The sequence below is a fragment of the Cyprinodon variegatus genome, unplaced genomic scaffold (assembly GCF_000732505.1).
Source record: "Cyprinodon variegatus isolate N-32 unplaced genomic scaffold, C_variegatus-1.0 Scaffold83, whole genome shotgun sequence".
NCBI classification, from domain to species: domain Eukaryota; kingdom Metazoa; phylum Chordata; class Actinopteri; order Cyprinodontiformes; family Cyprinodontidae; genus Cyprinodon; species Cyprinodon variegatus.
The window spans coordinates 409,238-429,531 of record NW_015150536.1 but is presented as its reverse complement, the minus strand read 5'-3'; the positions used below and the strand labels follow the sequence as shown (position 1 = coordinate 429,531).

Sequence of the window (20,294 nt, the reverse complement as noted above, 5' to 3'; positions counted from 1 at the left end):
TTGAAAACAAACAAAAGGAGAAAAAAAAAACAGACATAAAATATGCTAACTGGTTTCATTTGTTTTGTGTAATGGTTTTTTGTATCTTTTCTCACCATATGTTGTAGATCCAGAGGTAAGTCTTCGCATGGGAAAAAATTTTAAAAAATTACCATTTGGCTTGCATTTGTAAATAAAATCACTTATTTTTTCTTGTTATGAAAAGGTGTGCCAAATGTGTTTTCTAATATTTATGTCCATGTAGTTTACAAAACTCAAGATGGGGTTAGTAACAGTCATGAAATTATTCTAATGATATGGTTGTCTACTGATGTAAATGAACTATGGGAAAGTTAACTAAAATAAAAGTAGGGTTTTCTTTTTTTTTTTCTTTTTTTTTTTTTAATAACATCAAGGTATTGAATTAAAAGAAAATGTCCTAAAGAAAGTTGCTAAAATAAGAATTTTTGTGGCTAATTTCTGATCTCTAAAAAACAAATAGAGATTTTTTTCTATATAATTGCGTGAATTTTTTTCATACTGTCTGATAACATTGAAATCGTAGTACTGTTGTAAAAATGTCAGACCAATTAGTAAAAAAAACTAATTGAGAACAGTTACAGCATTCCTTTTGATTTTCACTCAATGAATTTTGTTTAATTTAACATATCACAATATTTTTTTTGATCTATTATAGATTTTTTTTTTATTGCTCAGATTTGTGGTGTAACTACAGCATAGACAGGCCGTAAGCAGCTTTTTTTTTTTACATAAATGACCATCAATTATTTGTATTGGGGCAAAGGCGAGATTACACACTGTGTAAAGAAGAGCCATGCACTGCCTTGCACTTAAACATTTTGAAAAAGGTCAGGAAAAAGCAAAATTACACTTTTTCTTTTTTGAATAACCCTATCAACCCTGAAACTGACATCTCCCTCTCTCAGGTTTCTTCTGGTTACACAGAAAGTCATGCTGAATTTAGGCAGATACGCTGAAGCTTAATGAAGGAAATGACTGTGGAAATAATGGTTTTAAAAACATTTACCTTCTTATTTTCACAAATACATTAGAAACCTGTCTGTTAGAGCACCTTGAGTCATTACTAGCCGCCCCTCGCCTTTCAGACCGTGTCATTAACTCAGCTCATCTCTGTGTCTCTTTCTTGCTCTTTTAGACCCAGAAACTATGATAGAGTTTTAAAACATCCTCTAAAGGGACATCTCTCAAATGGAACTTGACTTTAACATTTTCGACAAATGGTGACAGATCTCAGTGTAGAGAGTCTAGCCAGATAACAATGTTGTCGCAGAATGAAGAGAGCACAAAGTATTGGATTACAGAAGTTTTCATTAAACACTAGGCACATCCCTGCAGGGTAAGGTGCACTTCCTCACATGTCATCAGTGGAAAAAAACGTCACCACTTGGATGATGAATCAGAATCAGAAATACTTTAATAATCCCAGAGGGAAATTACTTTTGTTATGACTTATAGATTGTGTGATAGCAGTTTCTAAGACTATCTAAGTGAGCCTGTGTTTTATTTCCTGGTTTGTCTGTATGATTTTCTTTAGTAAGTTATTGTTTTGAGTCTTCCATCTCTCAGCACAGTATGGAATGAGCTCCATGTGCTCCACCTGTGTCATGCCAATCAGCTCCTCTGCTTTCACCTGTGTGTTGCTATGTTTTTACTCTTAAGTTCTCTTTGTGCCCCACTGGGTTATCTGTTTTAGTCATGTTCCGTGCTCAAGGCCGCGCCTGTTTTTTTACTCAAAGTCCATTCTTTGTCTATCTCAAGCCTGCTTGTATGCTATTGATTTTTGCTCCTGTATGCCTCTAGGTCCCCCCTAAGAGCCAACCTAACATTTAAACGATTAATACAATTGGATTTATAATCTCTGAACATCGGTTTCTGTGTATTACTTATGCTTTTCCTCTTAGGAGAAAATCGTCTTTATCTTTTTGTTTCCGCCTACTTTATTTTTTAACACCCCTAATTGTTATTTTATTCTAAACAAGAATGTCTGCAGTGAAGTGTGTTATCGCTAGGAGTTATTATTGCTCTGGTATAGTGTGTTCAGGGAAAGTGATCTGATTTAGACAATCACTGATCAAGAACAAAATCCTCCAAACATGATCTCCCATCTCTCAGTGAATATCAAGTCTTGCCGAAAAATCTTATTACTTTCTAATGATGATCAGATTTAAAAAACCCAAAACAAAACACAAAAAATTTTTTTTACAAATATATTTTTATGGTAAATTGTAAATGGCATGTACTTATATAGCGCCTTTCTTCAAGTCAGGAGACTTGACCAAAGCGCTTTACACTACATTCATTCACCCATTCACACACACACTGAGGGTGGCAAACTACAATGTAGCCACAGCTGCCGTGGGGCTCACTGACAGAAGCGGGGCTGCCGTACACTGGCGCCACCGGGCCCTCTGACCCCCATCAGTAGACAATGCAGGTGAAGTGTCTTGCCCAAGGACACAACGACAATGAAAGTCGGAGCCAGGGCTTGAACCATCAATCCTTCGATTTCAGGGCAAACTCCTACATCCAACGCCACTGTCGTTATAGCTATTCTACATTCACCAATAGGTTTCAGTAGGATTTAAATGCCCCATTCTCATTCTCCTTCTTAAAAATACGTCCTTCTTAAAAATAAATGAGCGTAGAGCCTCTTCCTGTTTACGTTTCAACGAAAACCCCCAGGTCTAATCCTTCCAAAACTGATTCCAAAGCTGAGTCAAATGAGAACTGTTCAATGGTTCTTGCCATTTTCCTTGTGCTTTCTCGAGCGTCACGCATCTTGGTCGTTACGCCCTCAAGCTCCTGCTCGCTTTGCATCCAGAAATTCAAAACACATCTCTGCGTTGTGATTGGCCCGTCATTTCTGGTGCCTGGGACATTGATCGGGGCTACACCACTCGCAGGCAAATTTGATTTTGGCCGCTGGCGGGTGGGGCTTGTTCACTACGCTAGTTATCTACCATAACCTTAAATCTGTTCCTTAGGCCACATTATTGTGCTATTCATATTTGTGGTGAAATATTGTACATTTTAAAAATAATTACAAAACTGTCAGAGCAATTTAAGTGAGAACCACCAAATAAACAACATAATTTAAATAAAAAAAAATGTTGACTGCTTGTCTCCTTTTTACTCTAACAAGACCAAATTTTGAAATATATTCTTTTAGAACAATAACTATTGTCTTCATGGCTGAAAGGTAAGTTTTGGCTTCCCCCTCAGAAATCTCACATGCCAATGCATCGGCACTTAGTTTTGCGGGAATTGGAGGCAGACCAGATCACATGAACTTGTTTTCTCTAGCTTTAGTGGAGACCTTTCCTGTCTGTACACCCACTTCTATGAAATGTATTCTTTTCAGATGTCTCAACCATAGATGATATGCGAGTCACTGGCCAGACAGAGGTTTCAATCCAAGTGGACTGGAAGAACCCACAGGCAGAAGTGGATTATTTCAGACTGACACACACCGACCCATCAGGACAGGAGGAGGAGCTGAATGTTCAGAGGAGTCAAGAGGCACGCACCAAACACACTATTGTAGGTAAGTCATCCAAGGGAAGGGATGTAAGACTGATATGAGAATATAACTTGCTAAATGCTTTCAAAGAAAAAGATCAAACTATGCAAAAATATTAGATTGTTTAGATTGAATAATTTTATTTTGTGTTTTTAGTATTATTATCCCCTCTGCCTAAAAAAATACTAGAAAGATCTTTACAGGGGTTACACTAAGCAAAACTTATTATTGCTTTCTAGCTTTTCTGTCTCCAGTGGTATTTTTTGGAATGGAAATTATAAAAATAACATTAGTATCCCAATAGATCCCGGATTAATAATAAAAGAAAATAGGTTTTTAATCTGTAATTTTCTGAACTCCGATCAGATTGGGGAATGTAAGCAGAGGGAATTATTTAGCCTCTCAACCTAATGCAACTCGTTATTAAAGGTTGTTAGTCAGGGTTAAATGTCACACTTTCATAAAGTAGGGTCAAATGTTATATTTATATGTACTGTACATTTTCAATCCATATCTAAATCTATGTCTTATATTTATACCCTTAATCCAAATTAAAATGTTTATTTGAAGTTTAGTAAATATGTTAAAAATGAAATATATATATATGTTTTTTACATATTTTAAAACATTTGGATTTAAGATATTAAGCTTTAAAAATAAATTACAGACATATATTTAGATTGAAGTAAAAATTTGTATTTAAGATTTATATATCTATGTTTAGATTTAAGACTTAGAGGATTTAGGACTCAGATATGAGATTTATATGATGATATTGCTTACTGGAGTGATTAAACATGAACATTTCAGGTTAGCCACTAAATAAAAAAAAATAATAAAAAAACATTCAATGCAAAAAAATAACAGACGTGATGATGAAAATCATCAAAAGTGGGGCTCAAAAGATAAAAATGATTTAACACTGAGACAAGTTGATAGAAGATTAAAGTGAAAAAGTTAAGTTATTGTAGCTTTTAAATTCTTAATCCTCTTAATTCCAAAAATCTTTATTTCAGTTGTTTCTGTGTGATTTAGACACGTGGATTAATAAAAGAAATGAAAGCTTTTCCTTTCAATTTGGACATAAAAAAATCTGTCTTCCTGCAGGTCTATATCCAGGAACAGAGTACCAAATCTCTGTGCAGTCCATCAAAGGAAACGCCGGAGGGAAGGCCTCTTTTACTACTGGTGTCACAGGTCAGTAACCTCTTAAATGAACTTTACTCATCATGACCCTTTGTTATTATCAGTGAGCAGTTGTCCTGGAACTGACTTCTATTTGGCAGCATTAGCATGGAGAATGTATTTGTGAAAGATAGGAGACAGAGTAGATGGCTGAATCAAATGATAAATGATTTGTTATGCACATGTGGAAACGAAACGCATTGGAGAAAAATAAAAGATTTTAGTTTTTAGTAGAGTCAGAGACAAAACGTCATTCTTCTCAGAACATCAGTAATTCACCAGAGGTCAGAGCCTAGGAGGTGCAACACTTAATCAATCATTCATCTAACTGATGAACCAGATTGTACAACCTGCTATTATCCCCACTCAGCCAATAATAACAATATAATGAATTTGGCCATCAAGGGGCACAATTATGGGTTATTGACAGAGACCACGAATTTACTACCTAATCATATGGACAAGCTTTAATGGTTGTGGTGAGGTCATCAAGGGGAAACATGATATGAATGTAGAGACCATCGGATGCTCCCTGATGGTTGAGGTGAGAGAGTCTGTGATTTACAGATACCATCTGGTATTCTTGTATATCAGCATGTCGTTCTGTTTGTGTTGAGTGGCTTTAGTACGTGAGGAGGAATTTATTTTTTATCTTCCCTTTTAACAGCTGTTCTTGACATTCTGCATGGTCTATACACAGCATGACAGGTCTCCAGTTATTCTCATTATTCTCTTTTTCTGTCTCGCACTCTTCCTACAGCTTCTCTATCAGCCACCTTCTGAGCTTACCTGGTTGAAAAAAAGAGAAAAGTAGTCTCCACATCCATGTCTCTCCGTAATTCAGACTCTGCAGTAGCCAATTTAATGATTTTAAGTCATCTGGCTTAGCGGCGTGTTTTCAAGACTTACCTCTCATCTTATGAGGCCAGACAGGTACTCATGGATTTCTGTCTTTGCTGATGTTTTTTTTTTCATTCTGCGTAAATGTGCCACCTACATGTGCTGAAATTGAGAGTGCATGTGAGTGCGAACACTCTAATCTACAACAGACAGGCAGTAGCTTGTCTTCACTCCAGTAGCTACATCCTTCATTTTAGGTTTAACACGAACAGGCTTAGAGGTGATTGAAGAGGATAGTCTTTGGCTGTGTTTGCAAGGGCTGTCTCAATCATTTCATGATGACTGGCATGGCGCAAAAGGAGACCTAACCTTTTATCTCAGTAAGCATACTGTCTATCCCCACACAGCAGTTATTCAATTGAGAGAGATAAAAGAAGCAAAAAAGAGGAATTGTTATTCAAGCAAGCACAAATATTGAAATAAATGAGGCAGAAAGTGCTATGAAGAAAAAAAATTCTTTAGAAATTTGCAAAATATTTGGACAGTGATTGGAAAAAAGTACATCCTGATAAGTCAAAATATTTTGGCTTATCAGCTCCTAAAGAAGGAATCTAAGGAGACACATTAGGATAATGGGTCCCCAAGAAAGAATTCTCTGTGTCTGTTATATTAGATAATGATTTACTGTGCAGAAGTCTCTGTGAGGAAATGTTGATGTTTCCCATAACCAAAGCCTCTCAGAGGAAATATTTTCACATATTTCATTTTCCCCTTCAACATCTGCCTTGTGTTTCCCCCATTTTCATCTCTTGATCCCTTCCAGACTCTTTCATAGAGAAGCTGGAAATTATCCAAGAAAGGATCTGAAAACATACTTGAGATTTTGTTAAAACATTCAAGAAAAAAGTAAATGTGAAATTTTTACAAATGTTAAAGAGAGATCTTCATTCTTTTTTTTTTTCAACAATGCACTTTTTTATGTGTCCAGAACTTTAAAGGCTCATCATGTATTTATTCACCAAATCATTTATTTTAATGTTTACTGTATGTAATTTTGCTGTAATTATCATATAGGTTTAGAGTTTGCATTCTTTAACATAACATCTAGCTATTACAACAGCATAGTATTTATCCAATTAGCTAACTGAGGATTGTTTTTAACTTTTCTTCTGATTTTGTATATCTTGTAAATCTCTTAAATCGAAGCATTCCTTTTGTCTGGTTTATATTTATTCAGCAATTATCTGGAAGCATTTTCTCATCTATGTAAGGAGAAAATAAGAAAAAAATGTGTATATTTGTTCAGAGGATTAGAAAATATTATGAAACCAATGCATAACAGCATCTATTATGATTAACCCATATTATAACCGTGATTTTGTTTTTAATCCCCTATCAAAGTTACCCAACCACACAGAATGAGCTAGGCCATCTTCAGCTGTACAGTTTCTTTCATGAGTTGCCTTAAAAGATCATTTACATCCATCTGGCCGAATATATTTATGTCAAGCAGAAATTGAAAGTAAATTGTGTAAAATCTGACGGCATACACTGTACCAAAAATAAACGACTTTTGGAAGCAATCTTTAGTTGATATTGAACACACATATGTGGCATTGATTTTTGAATTTCAGGACATTGTGCAGCATTTTACAACCAATGGAAGCCATGCAGTTTTTTACAGAATGGATTGTTAACAAAAAACTAAAGTTGCCATCAAATATTTAGCCTGTCAGACAGACGTAAACTGGAACTTTAAATAAACCAGCGATAATAGCAGAGTCGAAGACAAGATGCAGAGTGAATATCTACTGTCGCCACTCGCTCATCCAGGAGGAACATGTCCTGCAAAGTCAATGACTTGGATATTATTATCTGGTTTGCCTCAGAATGTTTTACCGATCTGACTCGATGATCTGATTGACTTGTTTCTGTTGATTGGCTTGAGATGACATGTGAAATGAAATGGTGCTAAAGAAACACAAGCTTTAATAAGAGTTGTTTCATGTAAAAAAACACACACAAAAAAAGAAAAAACACAGTATTACCTTACTAGAGTTCTCCATTTACAGACTGAACCTTTGATCACAACAAACTGGTATTGTCTGATTAAATAGATTAAACAACAAAATTGTTAATAGCCTTTTTCTGCTTCAGAGAAAAGCCTACAATCTGGTGTTTAACAGACATTGTGTTCATAGTATGTCATGTTATAAAAGTGAATGGTTTAATTTCCAATATTTTTTTCAGCTGTGAAATTCCTCTTTCTTGTAGATTAGAATAGTAGTATAATAGTATAAACTTTCAATATTCTTTTTTCAGCCAGCCGATTGGCTGTGTACTAGTAATATTAACTAGAGGGCGTTAGACAGTTAGTTATATTCTAAGATGTCTATACATTTTGGATGTTAATTAAATATCATTAATATGTGTTTTTTTATTAAAATATTTAAAATGCAAACTTAATGCACACATGGTAAATAAATGAGCCATCCATGCATTAATTTTCCATAATTTTTTATCTTATACTGGACACAGATGTGCTGGTTCTAACTCACTGAGCAAGAGGGCATGTACACCCTGGACACGTCTCCAGTCCACCACAGTGACAGACAAAATAATTATTTATCACAATTTCTGGATTCTGTATTAATCAAATGTTAGGCCTGGATCTTGCTACTGTACATGATTAAAAACACTTTCTACTATAACATGTTGCTGCTTTCAAAAGATAGAGAAAATAATTCTTGGGAAAACACAACAAATTTAGCTTTTCCAAGAAACACAATGGATATCTATAGAAAATGATGCTGCTGTCTTTTTAGGTGCACTTTATCACTTTCACTATACAGCGAGGACATGAGGCTGTGAAGCTGCACTTGATAAAAGGCAGCCTGTTCCTCTGAGCTCTGTGTTCAATGACTCAGCCGAACATGCCACTTATAATGGATAAGCTATTTTCCGAGTGACCGAGGCCGCAGTTTTTGTTGTATAGCCGCAGATGCTACACAGTCAGTGAGGTATAACATTTGTGGTAACAGGATCCTTCATATACTACAGCTTTGGTACAAATATCCTACTGTAGCAGCAATTACATAAAAAGTCAGAGAAAGGCTGACACCTAAACAAGGATGAATACAACTTTGCTGTCTTTGCCTATGCTGACATGAAAAAAATGTATCCTGTAAAAAAAAGTAATTTAGAAGCAATACATTTTTTATTCATGCGTTTTCAAAGTTGTAATATCTAAATTTTTTTATCAAGTTTATTGTAAATCTCTGGCACAGGAGAATTCAATCTGGACAGACATTTCTACTTGGCTCCTCCTTCCTCATACCTCATCCAAAATAATTAGTTTATCCTGAGAAAGTTTCTATATTTATGCTGCTATATGTTTAGGCTGCTGGATGACATAGGGAACACTGTTCATTATTCTCCTTCATTCTATCTTTATTCTCCAATTGTGCAGTATTTCTTTCAACCCATTGCTTAATTTTCTCAGTTTTTTCTTGTCATGTTAGTTTCATCTGGTCTGTTTCTGTTTGGCTGATGCACATCCTGGAATGAAATATCAGCTTAGCTGCTGCCATCAACATTTCTGTTTATAGATGTTGGAGCATAGCCTACTTTTCTGTGTAGTCCTGTTTCTTTTACTGTGACTAAGTCTATGTGCTGTCTTTCATCCTCTGGCATGTGAACTGGCTCAGAGCTCATCTGCCTGATTGTGCCTTTCGTGGACGACCCTGCCTGTGAAGCTAGTTAACGGTTAACTTTTGTATATCTGCTTTTTCTTGTAGAAGGCAGAAGGCCGCTTATACAGAGCCTGATTCTGCAGGAGGTTTTTTCCTCTTAAAAGGCGTTTTTTCCTCTCCTGTCGCTGAATGCATGCTCAGTATGAGGGATTGCTGAAGAGTCAACAACAAATTACAAGCGAAAATGGTCACTGCCAGCTCATCCAGGAGCATGTCTTGCAAGTGAATGACTCAATACAATCGATCAGTTTTCCTTGACAGAAACCTTTAACCAATCTGATTGAATTGTCTCTGGTAAAGTACCTTAAGATTACATGTGTTTTGACTTGGCATGATTTAAAAAAAATAAACTGAATTAATGATTTCACAGAGAGTTTGTAGGTAGATGCAATCATATTGGGATTTTTTTTAAGTATACATTTTATAATTCCTCTTTGTGAGTCTTTAAGCCTATTTTTAAGTGTCGTTTGAAACTGAGGGTGATGGGACAATTTTTCTAGAAACACTGATGAAAGGGCTACTTTAAGTTTTCCCTACTGTTAAGTTTGCAGCCAGGGGCTTCAATGTGACTGCAGGAGAGGACAGAAAAGACTGGGAATATAGAGCTCTGCAGTGGAATAAGTTTGTTTCTTCTTTTGGGTGGGTCATCAAAAGTCTTCTAGTTTCAGACTGCATACTGATTGAGAAGTAACCTTGACTGAACCACATCCACAAACTAACACCCCAAATGATTAATGCTTTAACATCTCCCTCCACTTCCTCTCTTATGATGCATCTGGTACTGACTATTTTATTTCCTGCCATCCTCTTCTTTGTTGTCTGCCTTTCTTGGTGTTCTTAGGTAAAAAATGAACAAAGCCATTCATTTTCATGGACACCAGCTGCTTCTTCCTTCACCTTCTGTATGCCTCCATGGACTTTCAGAAATGAAAGCTTTATGTTGTTACTTGCCCTGCAGCTCAAGAGGTGAAGTTCAGTCAGACAAACATGAAGTAGACTGAACAGGTTTTGTATCCATCTAAGTAGCTCTAGCAGATCTTTCTCTTTCTTATACCGTACTATGTTGGTAAAACTGTCCAACCAAAACCAACTCTCGAAAAATGTTGAGTAACTGGACAGTCTAAAAATATGTTTTATTGTTTAGATTGACTAACCCTGTCTATTGATTTAAAAGAGTTATCAGAGATCAAACAAATTTCTTTGGATTTCTTTGTTGTTTCGCTCTCATAACCCCTGCTGGAAAGCTTCTCAAGCGAAGAGAAGAACAGGAGTAATTAACTGTCATTGATGTCTGAATCTTGGCAACTGAACAACCAGTTTGTACTTAGATTTCAAGTTCTTGGAGGCCAGTTTTGCAGCGGTGGTGGCTGCTGCTCCCTGAAACAGGAAAGGCTCAATGGTGTTAATTAAATCCAAACGTCCCGTATTGCATTAACAAATGATGAAACACATATTGCATCAAAAGATGTTGAAACACATAAAACACATTAGTGCAATGGATGTAAATAGCTGTTGTGAAGCGCTCTGAGATAAAATGCAGAAACCATGGCTAGATTTCAGCACAAGATGACTGTTCTGGCTGAATGATCCCTTCCCCACCTTGACTCAGGAGGAAAACCTCCTCGCTGTCTGGCCAATGTCAATCAAAAACTCTTATGTACATTTGCCAATCAGCATCAAGCCAAAAGGTTATACTAAGCATCCCATTGCCCTTTTGGATCAAAACAGTTTTAAAAGGATTAAGCTGTGAATGATATCAGCATTTTTCTTAGCATCAGTCAAACGAATAAAGTAAAACATTTTAGATCCAGATTTTAGAGAACGATCACAACACTTCCTTTTTCTGAAATCTGAGTATAATGTTTTATATTTCTGGTTCAATTAGTTTAGATAATTGGAGATCCAGAATGGCTGGTCTGCATTGACCTGTATGCAATTTTGGGCAATATAGTAGACCAAAAAAGTCCAAAGGCTCCAATGTAAATGTTTTTTGTGAAATGATCAAATAAGACCAAAAACATAGGTTTTTGCAAAAGGCTACTATGCAACAGCTTGTACACTGTACACTCTGTACACTCTTTATCTTATATATTTTGTTGACCCAACTTTTGTTTTAACCATTCTGTGGTCCTCATGTTCTGTAAACATCTATGACCTGTGAGCAACTAGTGTTGCACTAGTGTTGCATGGGGCCCAGATCCACCACTAAAATTATGGTATCGGTGTCAGTGAGTTGCCAACAAATAGGGCACCGATACCATTTTGAAAGCCAAAAGTTTATTTAACTATTGTCACCCATTCCAGGTAGTCAATAAAAAGTTCTACTGGATTCACTCTGTATGAGTCTTTTTCCTGCTTCACAAAGGTAGGCAGCAGCTTGACAAAGCCATGATGGCAATTATTTTACATCCAAGTAGTATGCAGTTCTTCATATATACACACACACATCAATTTCAAACAGATGGTATTAGTATGGTATTGGTATCGGCCAATACTGCACAGCCAGGTGTCGGGTATCGGTAAAAAGTTGCATCAGCGCAACACTAATCATAACCTGGCTTCAATAAACCCTGATTAAAAAAGAGCTTTTAATGAATTTTAAACCCTAAATCTATTTTGCCCCAAAGAACACCTGTCATTTAACACACATTGACTGAATTCCATACGTTTTTACATTTAACAGGGCAGAAAGACTGCTTTTATTCAGGAGATACCACTTGCCATTTTCGACTTTGTAGCAGTATTGTTTTTGACAGCCATCTTAGATTTAGTCTTAGTCTTCAGGATGAAAAATATTATTATTCTGAGTCACATTTTAGTCATTATGATATGTGATAGTTTTAGTCGTTTTTTGTCGACTAAAACTTAAAGAGGTTCTAGTCTTATTTTAGTCAGTTTTATGTTGCAAAAAAAGTGAACCTTTACAATTTTGAATAACAGCCAGATTCTTTACCATACTGACAGCTCTTGCCTAGATATTATGATTGCTGGAGATACAGTGCTGCCGTGCAGTTTATCATTGCTGTTAGGCAGTAAACTTTGATTTAGAGAATTCAAATAAAATTGTATATGTATTAATGTCCTTCTTTACTCAAAACTGCCTCACAAAAGTTGTGAAAATAGCAGATCTAGCTCTACACATCATATTGATTAATATAGCAGACAGACAAGCTAACAAAATGTACAATAAAGGAAGGTTTTTAGACATACAAGGTTTCCATCCCAAAGCAAGCACTTGATCTACTATGAATTATACCTTACACACAGATTAATAAAATCTTCATTGCTCCAAAAAAGCAAAGAGCAAAAACATTCTTCTTTCTACTTTGGCAATTCTGGCTTTATTTCTGAGAATTCACCCCTTAGTTACTGCTGCTCAGGGGTCAAAATAGATTTGAATTCACAGGGTTTTGATATTGAGAAAATACAGAGAGAACCTACATAAGTGCCTTGTAATGCCCTGGAAATTAAAAAACCTAAATTCAACGAACAGGCTAACTAAAATGTTGAAATATTGAAATGGAACAGAAAATGTTTTAATGACAATTCAAGGAAACATTTACATCATATTTAAATAGACAGAAGCGAGAACCATTAGAAAGAAATATTCAAATATCTATGTACCTTTTCATCTGTGTCTTTATCCAAAAATAAACAGTACAGTATGCAATGAAATATTTTCTTTGGATATAATTTAGGGATTCCTTTTGGTAGAAGTCAAAGAATGTTTAGCATCACCTCTTGTGAGCTGGAAGAAATAAAATCTTGCTAGTTAGACAAAGGGATTTTTATGCTTGGCAGAGGATGATCAGCCACATATAGTTTATTAAGTAGAAAGAGCAGGAAGAGCCATATTGCCGATAGCGAACCATCAGTGTGGAGTTTAAAGCACAGACTCTGAGGTACGCACGTGCAAGGATGCATTTCTGCATAAGCACAGCTGGCAGAAAAGTTTGTCAGAGTTCAGCATGCAGTATCGGTGTTCTGTCAGACACTTGCACCATTCTGGATTTATTTTCACACCTGTCGCCGCTGCCATGATCCATCTGTGGTCATGCAGAAGGAGCGCCCCTGCAGGTCAGGTGGGCTGCGTGTTTAAAGAGGACGAAGCAGCACGGCTGATACTGCTTAGCAGATTACAGCACAATGATGCATTTTAAATGTCTGACCAACTACCTGCTAATTCTTCTTTAGTCTCGTTGATTAAAGCTCACACCCCTATCTCTCAAGTTTTTGTCAACAAAGATCCATGTATAGCTTTTTTTTTTTTAAATCCTTATAAAAAAAGGAGGGTAAACAAAATTATTTCATCATCGTTGATGAAAACTACACTGCTGGGAAGTCTATCATCCAAGTTGACGCTTTTTTCTTCTTTCATGGATGAATCGACATCTTACTCTGGGTTGTATTCCTCCATATGTCCTTGTTCTCCTCCTTTGTTAAATTAAAGTTGTCGTGTTGGTGCTATAATTTGCTGCACCTTTACAGGCTCTAAGCAGCCTTAAAGACTAGCAATATTACATTGGCATTGGATGCAGAAGTCTGTCGTGCAGCTTGATGATTGCTGGTTTGAATCCATGCTCAGTCTGGCTCAGTTGTTGTGTTCTTGGACAAGACACCTCACCCACTTTCCTTACAGATGGTCAGAGGGCCCGGTGCCACTTGTGTATGGCAGCCTCAAATCTTTCAGCATGCCTAGGGCAGCTGTGGCTACAGTGTTGCCACCATCTTGCCACCACCAGTCGTCTTGCCACCATATGTCATTCACTATTGGAGAATAGAGTAAATGTACTGTAAAAAGTTTTTGATACCCTGACTTGAACAAGTGTTAAATAAGTACAGGACATTTACTATAATTCTCCTTTCGAGCAAATACAAACTGCATTTAATTTAATTTTACTTTTTTTAATAAATTCAACTTGTGTTTTTTTTTTTTTTTTTACCTGTTTAGACATTGATGCACCATCAAACCTTGTCACTACTGAAGTAACTGAAGACACTGCAACAGTCTCCTGGGATAAGGTCCAGGCAGAAATCGAAGGCTACATGTTGAGCTACACATCTGCTGAGGGCTCCAGCTCAGAGATCTTTGTAGGCCGTGACAGCACCTCATACAGGCTGGTTGGTTTGAGGCCTGGAGTCCTGCACACAGTCTACATTTGGGCCTTCAGAGGAGACAAAGTCAGTGAAAAGAGTTCAACAGAAGCTGAAACAGGTAAACTTTGGATTAGGCTCCAGGCCCGTTTTGGGAGATCTTTGATTTGATTTATTGCTGCAAGATAATATTTAGCTTGATGCTGGTAATCCAGATACCTGTCAAAGGTAAGAACAGGTATTGTCTTCATGCTTGTATTGTTCAAAGATTTGCTGGATTTTTAATAGAATTTCTTACTTGTTTTGTTAAAAATGGTAGAATGAATCATCAGTTCATTTGCATTAACCTCCCCTTTACTTAGGGAGCCTCACACTCTGTTTAGCAAGGATTATTTATTATAATGAAGTTGGTGTCTTTATTTAAAAGCAATTCCCTCATCCTGCATCTAATGTCTGGAAAGCATAAGGGGAGCCATTTTGGCTATGTGTCAAAGCCAGCAATTTGGCATCTCTGGGCTTTCATGTTCTCCTGCCTTTAGAGCCTACTGTTCTTGGTGTGAGCAGCTGTTTCAGAATGACAAAGGTAAAAAAAAAAAAAAAAAACAGCTTCACAGCAGGACCAACATTATTGGGGGCATTTATATTCAACAATGATGGGATGAGTGTCATTTTTTTGAAAATCATAAGCATGGAAACTCAAGTTAAAGTAAAACAAAAATTAAATAAGAAAGTAGAATTACTTTTGCTTTTTAGAGATTGAAATATGTAAACTGCAAACCCCACAAATAGGCTTAAATCGGAGGGAACTAGACTTACTCAGTTATTCTGAAAACATTTCTTTAGGTATAATTTTCAAATGATTTTATCTATTAAAATACGTATAGACAGAAATTAACTCTGCTTTTAAAAAGCATGAGATAGGAAATAGAATTCAATATCTTCTTCTTTCTTACCTGACCTTTTTCTTTCTATGGTTTGCATATGTTGCTGACCACCAAATAAGCTTACTGTAATTTACACAGCAAGAATTTGCACTCAGTTTGTTTGAGCAAATTTGCTTAAATTATATTAGCAAATGTATGGCAATAACAGTATAACAAAACATGTAAAAATACATTTCTTGATACATTTCAATACTAACCTTAAAAACTTTCTCCAAGTAGAAAGCCCAGAACTGAACCCATTACCTTCTCACTATTAGAGAGCAGCATTACAAACTGCACCACTATCCATGCTATGTTTCCTGACCCTTGAATATATGTTAACACTGCTTACCCAGAGGGTCTTCACAATTAACGTGGATTCAAATAAAAATATTAGTTACTTTTTTCCTTTTTTCAAAAGGAAAAATAACAAACATTACAATGATGATTTATTTACATTTATTTATTATAGTAATTTTGTACATTGCAAAATACTCTTGTTCTTAATAGAGAAGCAGAGCTTGGAATGTACATCTCCAAATCTTTTCTACAGTTAACAAAAAGGGAATATTTATCAGTTATAATCTAATTAATGCAGTACCTAATATGTAGAGGTAATTTTTAAATTGTTTGCATAGAGTGTATTTTCCATCCACCAAAATAGTTCATTATTTATATTTGGAAGGTGTAAACAGAATATATGATTTTATTGTATCATATATATATTTTATGCAAAATAAGCCATGTAGTTCAGATAGTTATTCACAATGTCAGTTACTATTAAATTCACCTCCCTTTCTATTCATTTCTTCATGAGATTATTGGAAGGTGGAAAAATTTCTTCTAAGACATAATTATTTCTTACCCTGTCAAACAAACCTATTAGAGTTTATTGGTAAATTATTGCAATTTGGTCAATATTGATGTTTATCAATATTTTTTGTCAATAAATGTACCCATAGCATTATGTGACTTGGTGGAATTGGCTAAAATGCAGTTAAAAACTTCATTTTACCCTCATTTTCACAGTGTTTGCATGCTTTAGGATTAACATAGATCATAGTTCACTGACAATACTACACATAGAAATGGGATTTGATGTCACAGTTGGATTTAATCATCTATTTATGTTCTTAATATTATTCCAATCGGGTCACCTTCAAAGAAACCAAAATAAATTAACACCAGATAATGACATTTGTATAAATTCAAATAACAAAATGCATTGTTTGATTCAACTTTGACATCAACACTTTCTTCGATCTCACTGGCTGTAACTCCTCATGCATAGACGTAGCTGATCTATGTGTAGTTTTAATTCCTCTCTCTCTGTGCTTTTTAACAGTTGAAGTTATGTCTACTAAATGTAACTTCCTGTGCAGAGTTGGATGCTCCTACTAACCTCTCAGTCGAAGATGAGACAGACTCCAGCTTCAGAGTTTACTGGGATCCGACCCAAGCACAAATTGATGGCTACATGCTCACCTATAGCTCCTCAGATGGGTCCAGGGAGGAAACCCCAGTTGGATCGGACAGTTCTTATGTGCTCACTGGCCTTAGGCCAGGGGTCGTCTACACTGTCTATCTCTGGGCTGTCAGGGGAAGCAAAGCCAGCAGGAAGATCTCAACGGAAGCAGAGACAGGTTTCAGATCTGCAACTCTCTCAGAAACACCACTTAATCATTTCAATCAGTTGTTCCTAATCTGTCATAATTGGAAAACAATTTTTTTCTGAATGTTTAACATGATAAAATTTGTTAAATAAAATTAGAAATAGCTGGGTGATATGTTAAAGAGAAAAACAAATAATATTCATAGTGTGTAGTTGGAACCAGATATATACATACAACCTTAAGTATTTGTTTTATTAACTGCATGAAATTCAAAATTAATATCTGATAACAACTTAAATAAAGATTAAATATTTACTTTATAAAGTAATTTCTTATTAAAAAGCTATTATTGTTTGCTAAATGCCAGTATATTGTTTGTAAAAAGCTTTCAAACCTCCTTTGGACTAACAATAACTTGTTTTTGGTATCGTTCTTAACTCTTTATATAATAGTTTGCTGGTTAGCAGGCTGTTTTGTTCACCAGCTTTGCCTCTCAAATTTGCCAATGACAGATTTTCCCGATAAAGTCATCTATTTTGTAAGGGGCATGAACATCTTACAGAAATAATGCTTTGAACCCCTTTACTATGTGACGTGTTCACTGACTTACAAAGTCCACTTTTTTCTTCCTTATTAAGCAAGATCATTAAAATCAAACAAATACAGCAATTTTTATTTTATTAAACCGTTTAGCAAGTTTCCTAAAAATATGTCATGTGTGCTAGAACATATCCCTATTTGTTTAACAGTCTTTGAAGATAATGTTGACAATGAAATTCTTCAGTTTAAATCAGAATGTTTACCAAATCTAATGCTTTAGATTTGGGCTTAATATGCATCCATCACATTAAAACAGGCTAGATGTTTCCACACTGTATATTATTTTATATAAGACAAATCAGGTGTCTGAACACTGTAGCCTAGAATGAAGGTCCACAACTTTCTTCATAATATCTTTTATTCCTTAATTTTACAGTAGCTCACATGGAAGTAGTGTTCCAGATGTTTCCATAAATACACCCATAGGTGTGCTTTCAGTGACTCAAATCATTTTAGTGAATGTACATTTCCAAAATCCAGAAAAGACTTGCTTAAACAGTAAAATTCCATGAAAATTTCTATCTTTATTCTGGCATTAAGTAAACATTAATAACTTTGGCAACCCTTAATGATTCCAAAAGACCTGTCTGGTGACCTGTCTTTTAAAGTTCATGTTCTAAAATGTTTTTTAAAACATGGGTTAATTATAGTTAAAATATTTAGTCCATTATCAGTTTGTCACCTGTCTTTTTACCATAGTTTGCTCACAGAACTGTATATTGATGCCCACTACAAACATGTTTCTTTAGAACTTGAACCTTTCCTCGGACCCCATACAGCACATATTGATGGCTACACCCTAACGTACACCTTGGTTGAGGTGTAAAGATATCGCTTTGAAGACTTAAAGCAGATCTTATTTTGTAACATATTTAGTCCTCTACAGTGTATCAAAGCTGAAAAGGGAGACAAAATTAGAAGGTAAATCTCATCATAAAAGAAAACAGGTTTCAGATCTGCAGGTCTTTGCTTTAAACATCCATCCATTCATTCTCCATTAGCTTATCCCAAGCGGGGATACGAGGGGTGCTGGTGCCTATCTCCTGCTGTCTACGGGCAAGAGGCGAGGTAAAACCCTGGACAGGTAGCCAGTCCATCGCAGGCTTTGCTTTAAACAATTTAAATTAATCATCTTATTCACCACATAATTCAATTTAATTCAAAAATACTTTATTAATCCCAGATCGAAATCACATTAAGGAGTATGCTATTTTTTTCTTTTTAAAAATGTAACATGATAAAACTTAGTTGCATATGTACCGACAGATGGGTGACTAGTTCATCAGATTTTAAAAAACATGGTTCCCGTTTGGGTTGAGATCTATAACACTGTTATACCTACTCACCTCTCTCTTAGTCTGCTTCTTAGAACTGTATGTTAATATCAACCACTAACATTCTTTCATAGAAATGGACGCTCCAGCTAACCTCATAGCCAGTGACATAACAGAGTCCAGCTTCAGCCTCTCTTGGGATCCGGTCCAAGCAGAAATAGATGGCTATATCCTGACCTACACCTCCCCTGATGGATCTAGTAAAGAAATCCCCGTAGGACCTGGTAGCTCCACTTATATGCTGACTGGTTTACGGCCTGCAGTCCTCTACACTGTCTACATTCAAGCCATGAAGGGCGACAAAACCAGCAAGGAAATCTCAACACAAGCGGAAACAGGTTTCAGAACTATTGCTTTTTGTTTAGAAACACATCAACTAATAATGCCAAATAGCTTTTATTTATTTATTTTTTAACAAGGATTTTTTTTTTTCAATATTCTAAAAACTTTAAACTGAGTTGAATGCTAACCGATAGAATTATGGGTAACAGATTTATTTGGTTTAAAACAGATGGTTGCCAAGTTTTAATGAGGAAGTTAAGATTTTTTTTTCTTTGTAACCCACCTCTTTCCGTAGTCTGCTCCATATAACTGCATGTTAAGATCACCTGTCACTACCCGATCTGTACCATCAGCCCATTTGCACATGTGCAAGCAGATATTCATCCAGGTCACCAAAAACAGTACTAAAAGTGCTTATTTTTATCCTTAAATCCCTAAAGAATGCTACAACTCATCTTTGAATTTTTTTTAATGACTTTTCTGAGACAACTTGATGCTTTTTACATTTTTTTCGTGAAAACTGTTTATCTTGGGTCACCATTGCACATGCTCAGAGCAGTCTGGCAAAATATTACACCATGTTTATCTGCATTTTTAGATGTTTCTTTCTTTAGATTGTGCACTATATAACATAAGGTTAACACATATAGAAAAAAAATAACCAAAAAAGACTAGATTTATGTTTAAGTCCAAAGCCGAAAAAGTTAGCTCTCAGAAGTAGCTTAGGGTCCGATTTCTGGCACAGATTGAGCACAGATAAGTCATAAAACAGAAAGTATTAAATGCATTTATTTTTTCAGGAAATAAATTATTAACCTTTAACACATTGTAGTTTGGTACGCTTACTATTTTTAGGTAGGAAAAATGGTAATTTAGGTTTTCTTTACAAATTAAACGTGGGGAGACCCGGATTCTAGTGGCGCATGCACAAATGAGCTAATGGTACGGATCGTGGTTCTGGTACAGATCTTCTGTGACATCAACCACTAACAATCTTTCCTAGAAATGGACGCTCCAGCAAACCTCAAAACCAGAGACATAACAGAGTCCAGCTTCAGCCTCTCTTGGGATCCGGTCCAAGCAGAAATAGATGGCTATATCCTGACCTACACCTCCCCCGATGGATCTAG

The 20,294-nt window shown here is 35.8% G+C and overlaps 1 protein-coding gene across 4 annotated transcripts in view; it reads left to right on the top strand.

Moving 5' to 3' along the window:
- tnn (tenascin N) overlaps nucleotides 1-20,294 on the top strand; it is a 60,155-nt gene that overhangs the window by 23,451 nt on the left and 16,410 nt on the right. Inside the window, exons 7-11 of one of the 4 annotated variants that reach the window (XM_015373233.1) lie at nucleotides 3,383-3,565; nucleotides 4,649-4,738; nucleotides 14,270-14,533; nucleotides 16,718-16,978; nucleotides 18,957-19,220. In XM_015373233.1, the coding sequence (XP_015228719.1) occupies nucleotides 3,383-3,565; nucleotides 4,649-4,738; nucleotides 14,270-14,533; nucleotides 16,718-16,978; nucleotides 18,957-19,220 (1,062 nt within the window). The remainder of the gene's footprint in view (nucleotides 1-3,382; nucleotides 3,566-4,648; nucleotides 4,739-14,269; nucleotides 14,534-16,717; nucleotides 16,979-18,956; nucleotides 19,221-20,294) is intronic. The other 3 variants (XM_015373234.1, XM_015373235.1, XM_015373236.1) reach the window with 3 other exon arrangements.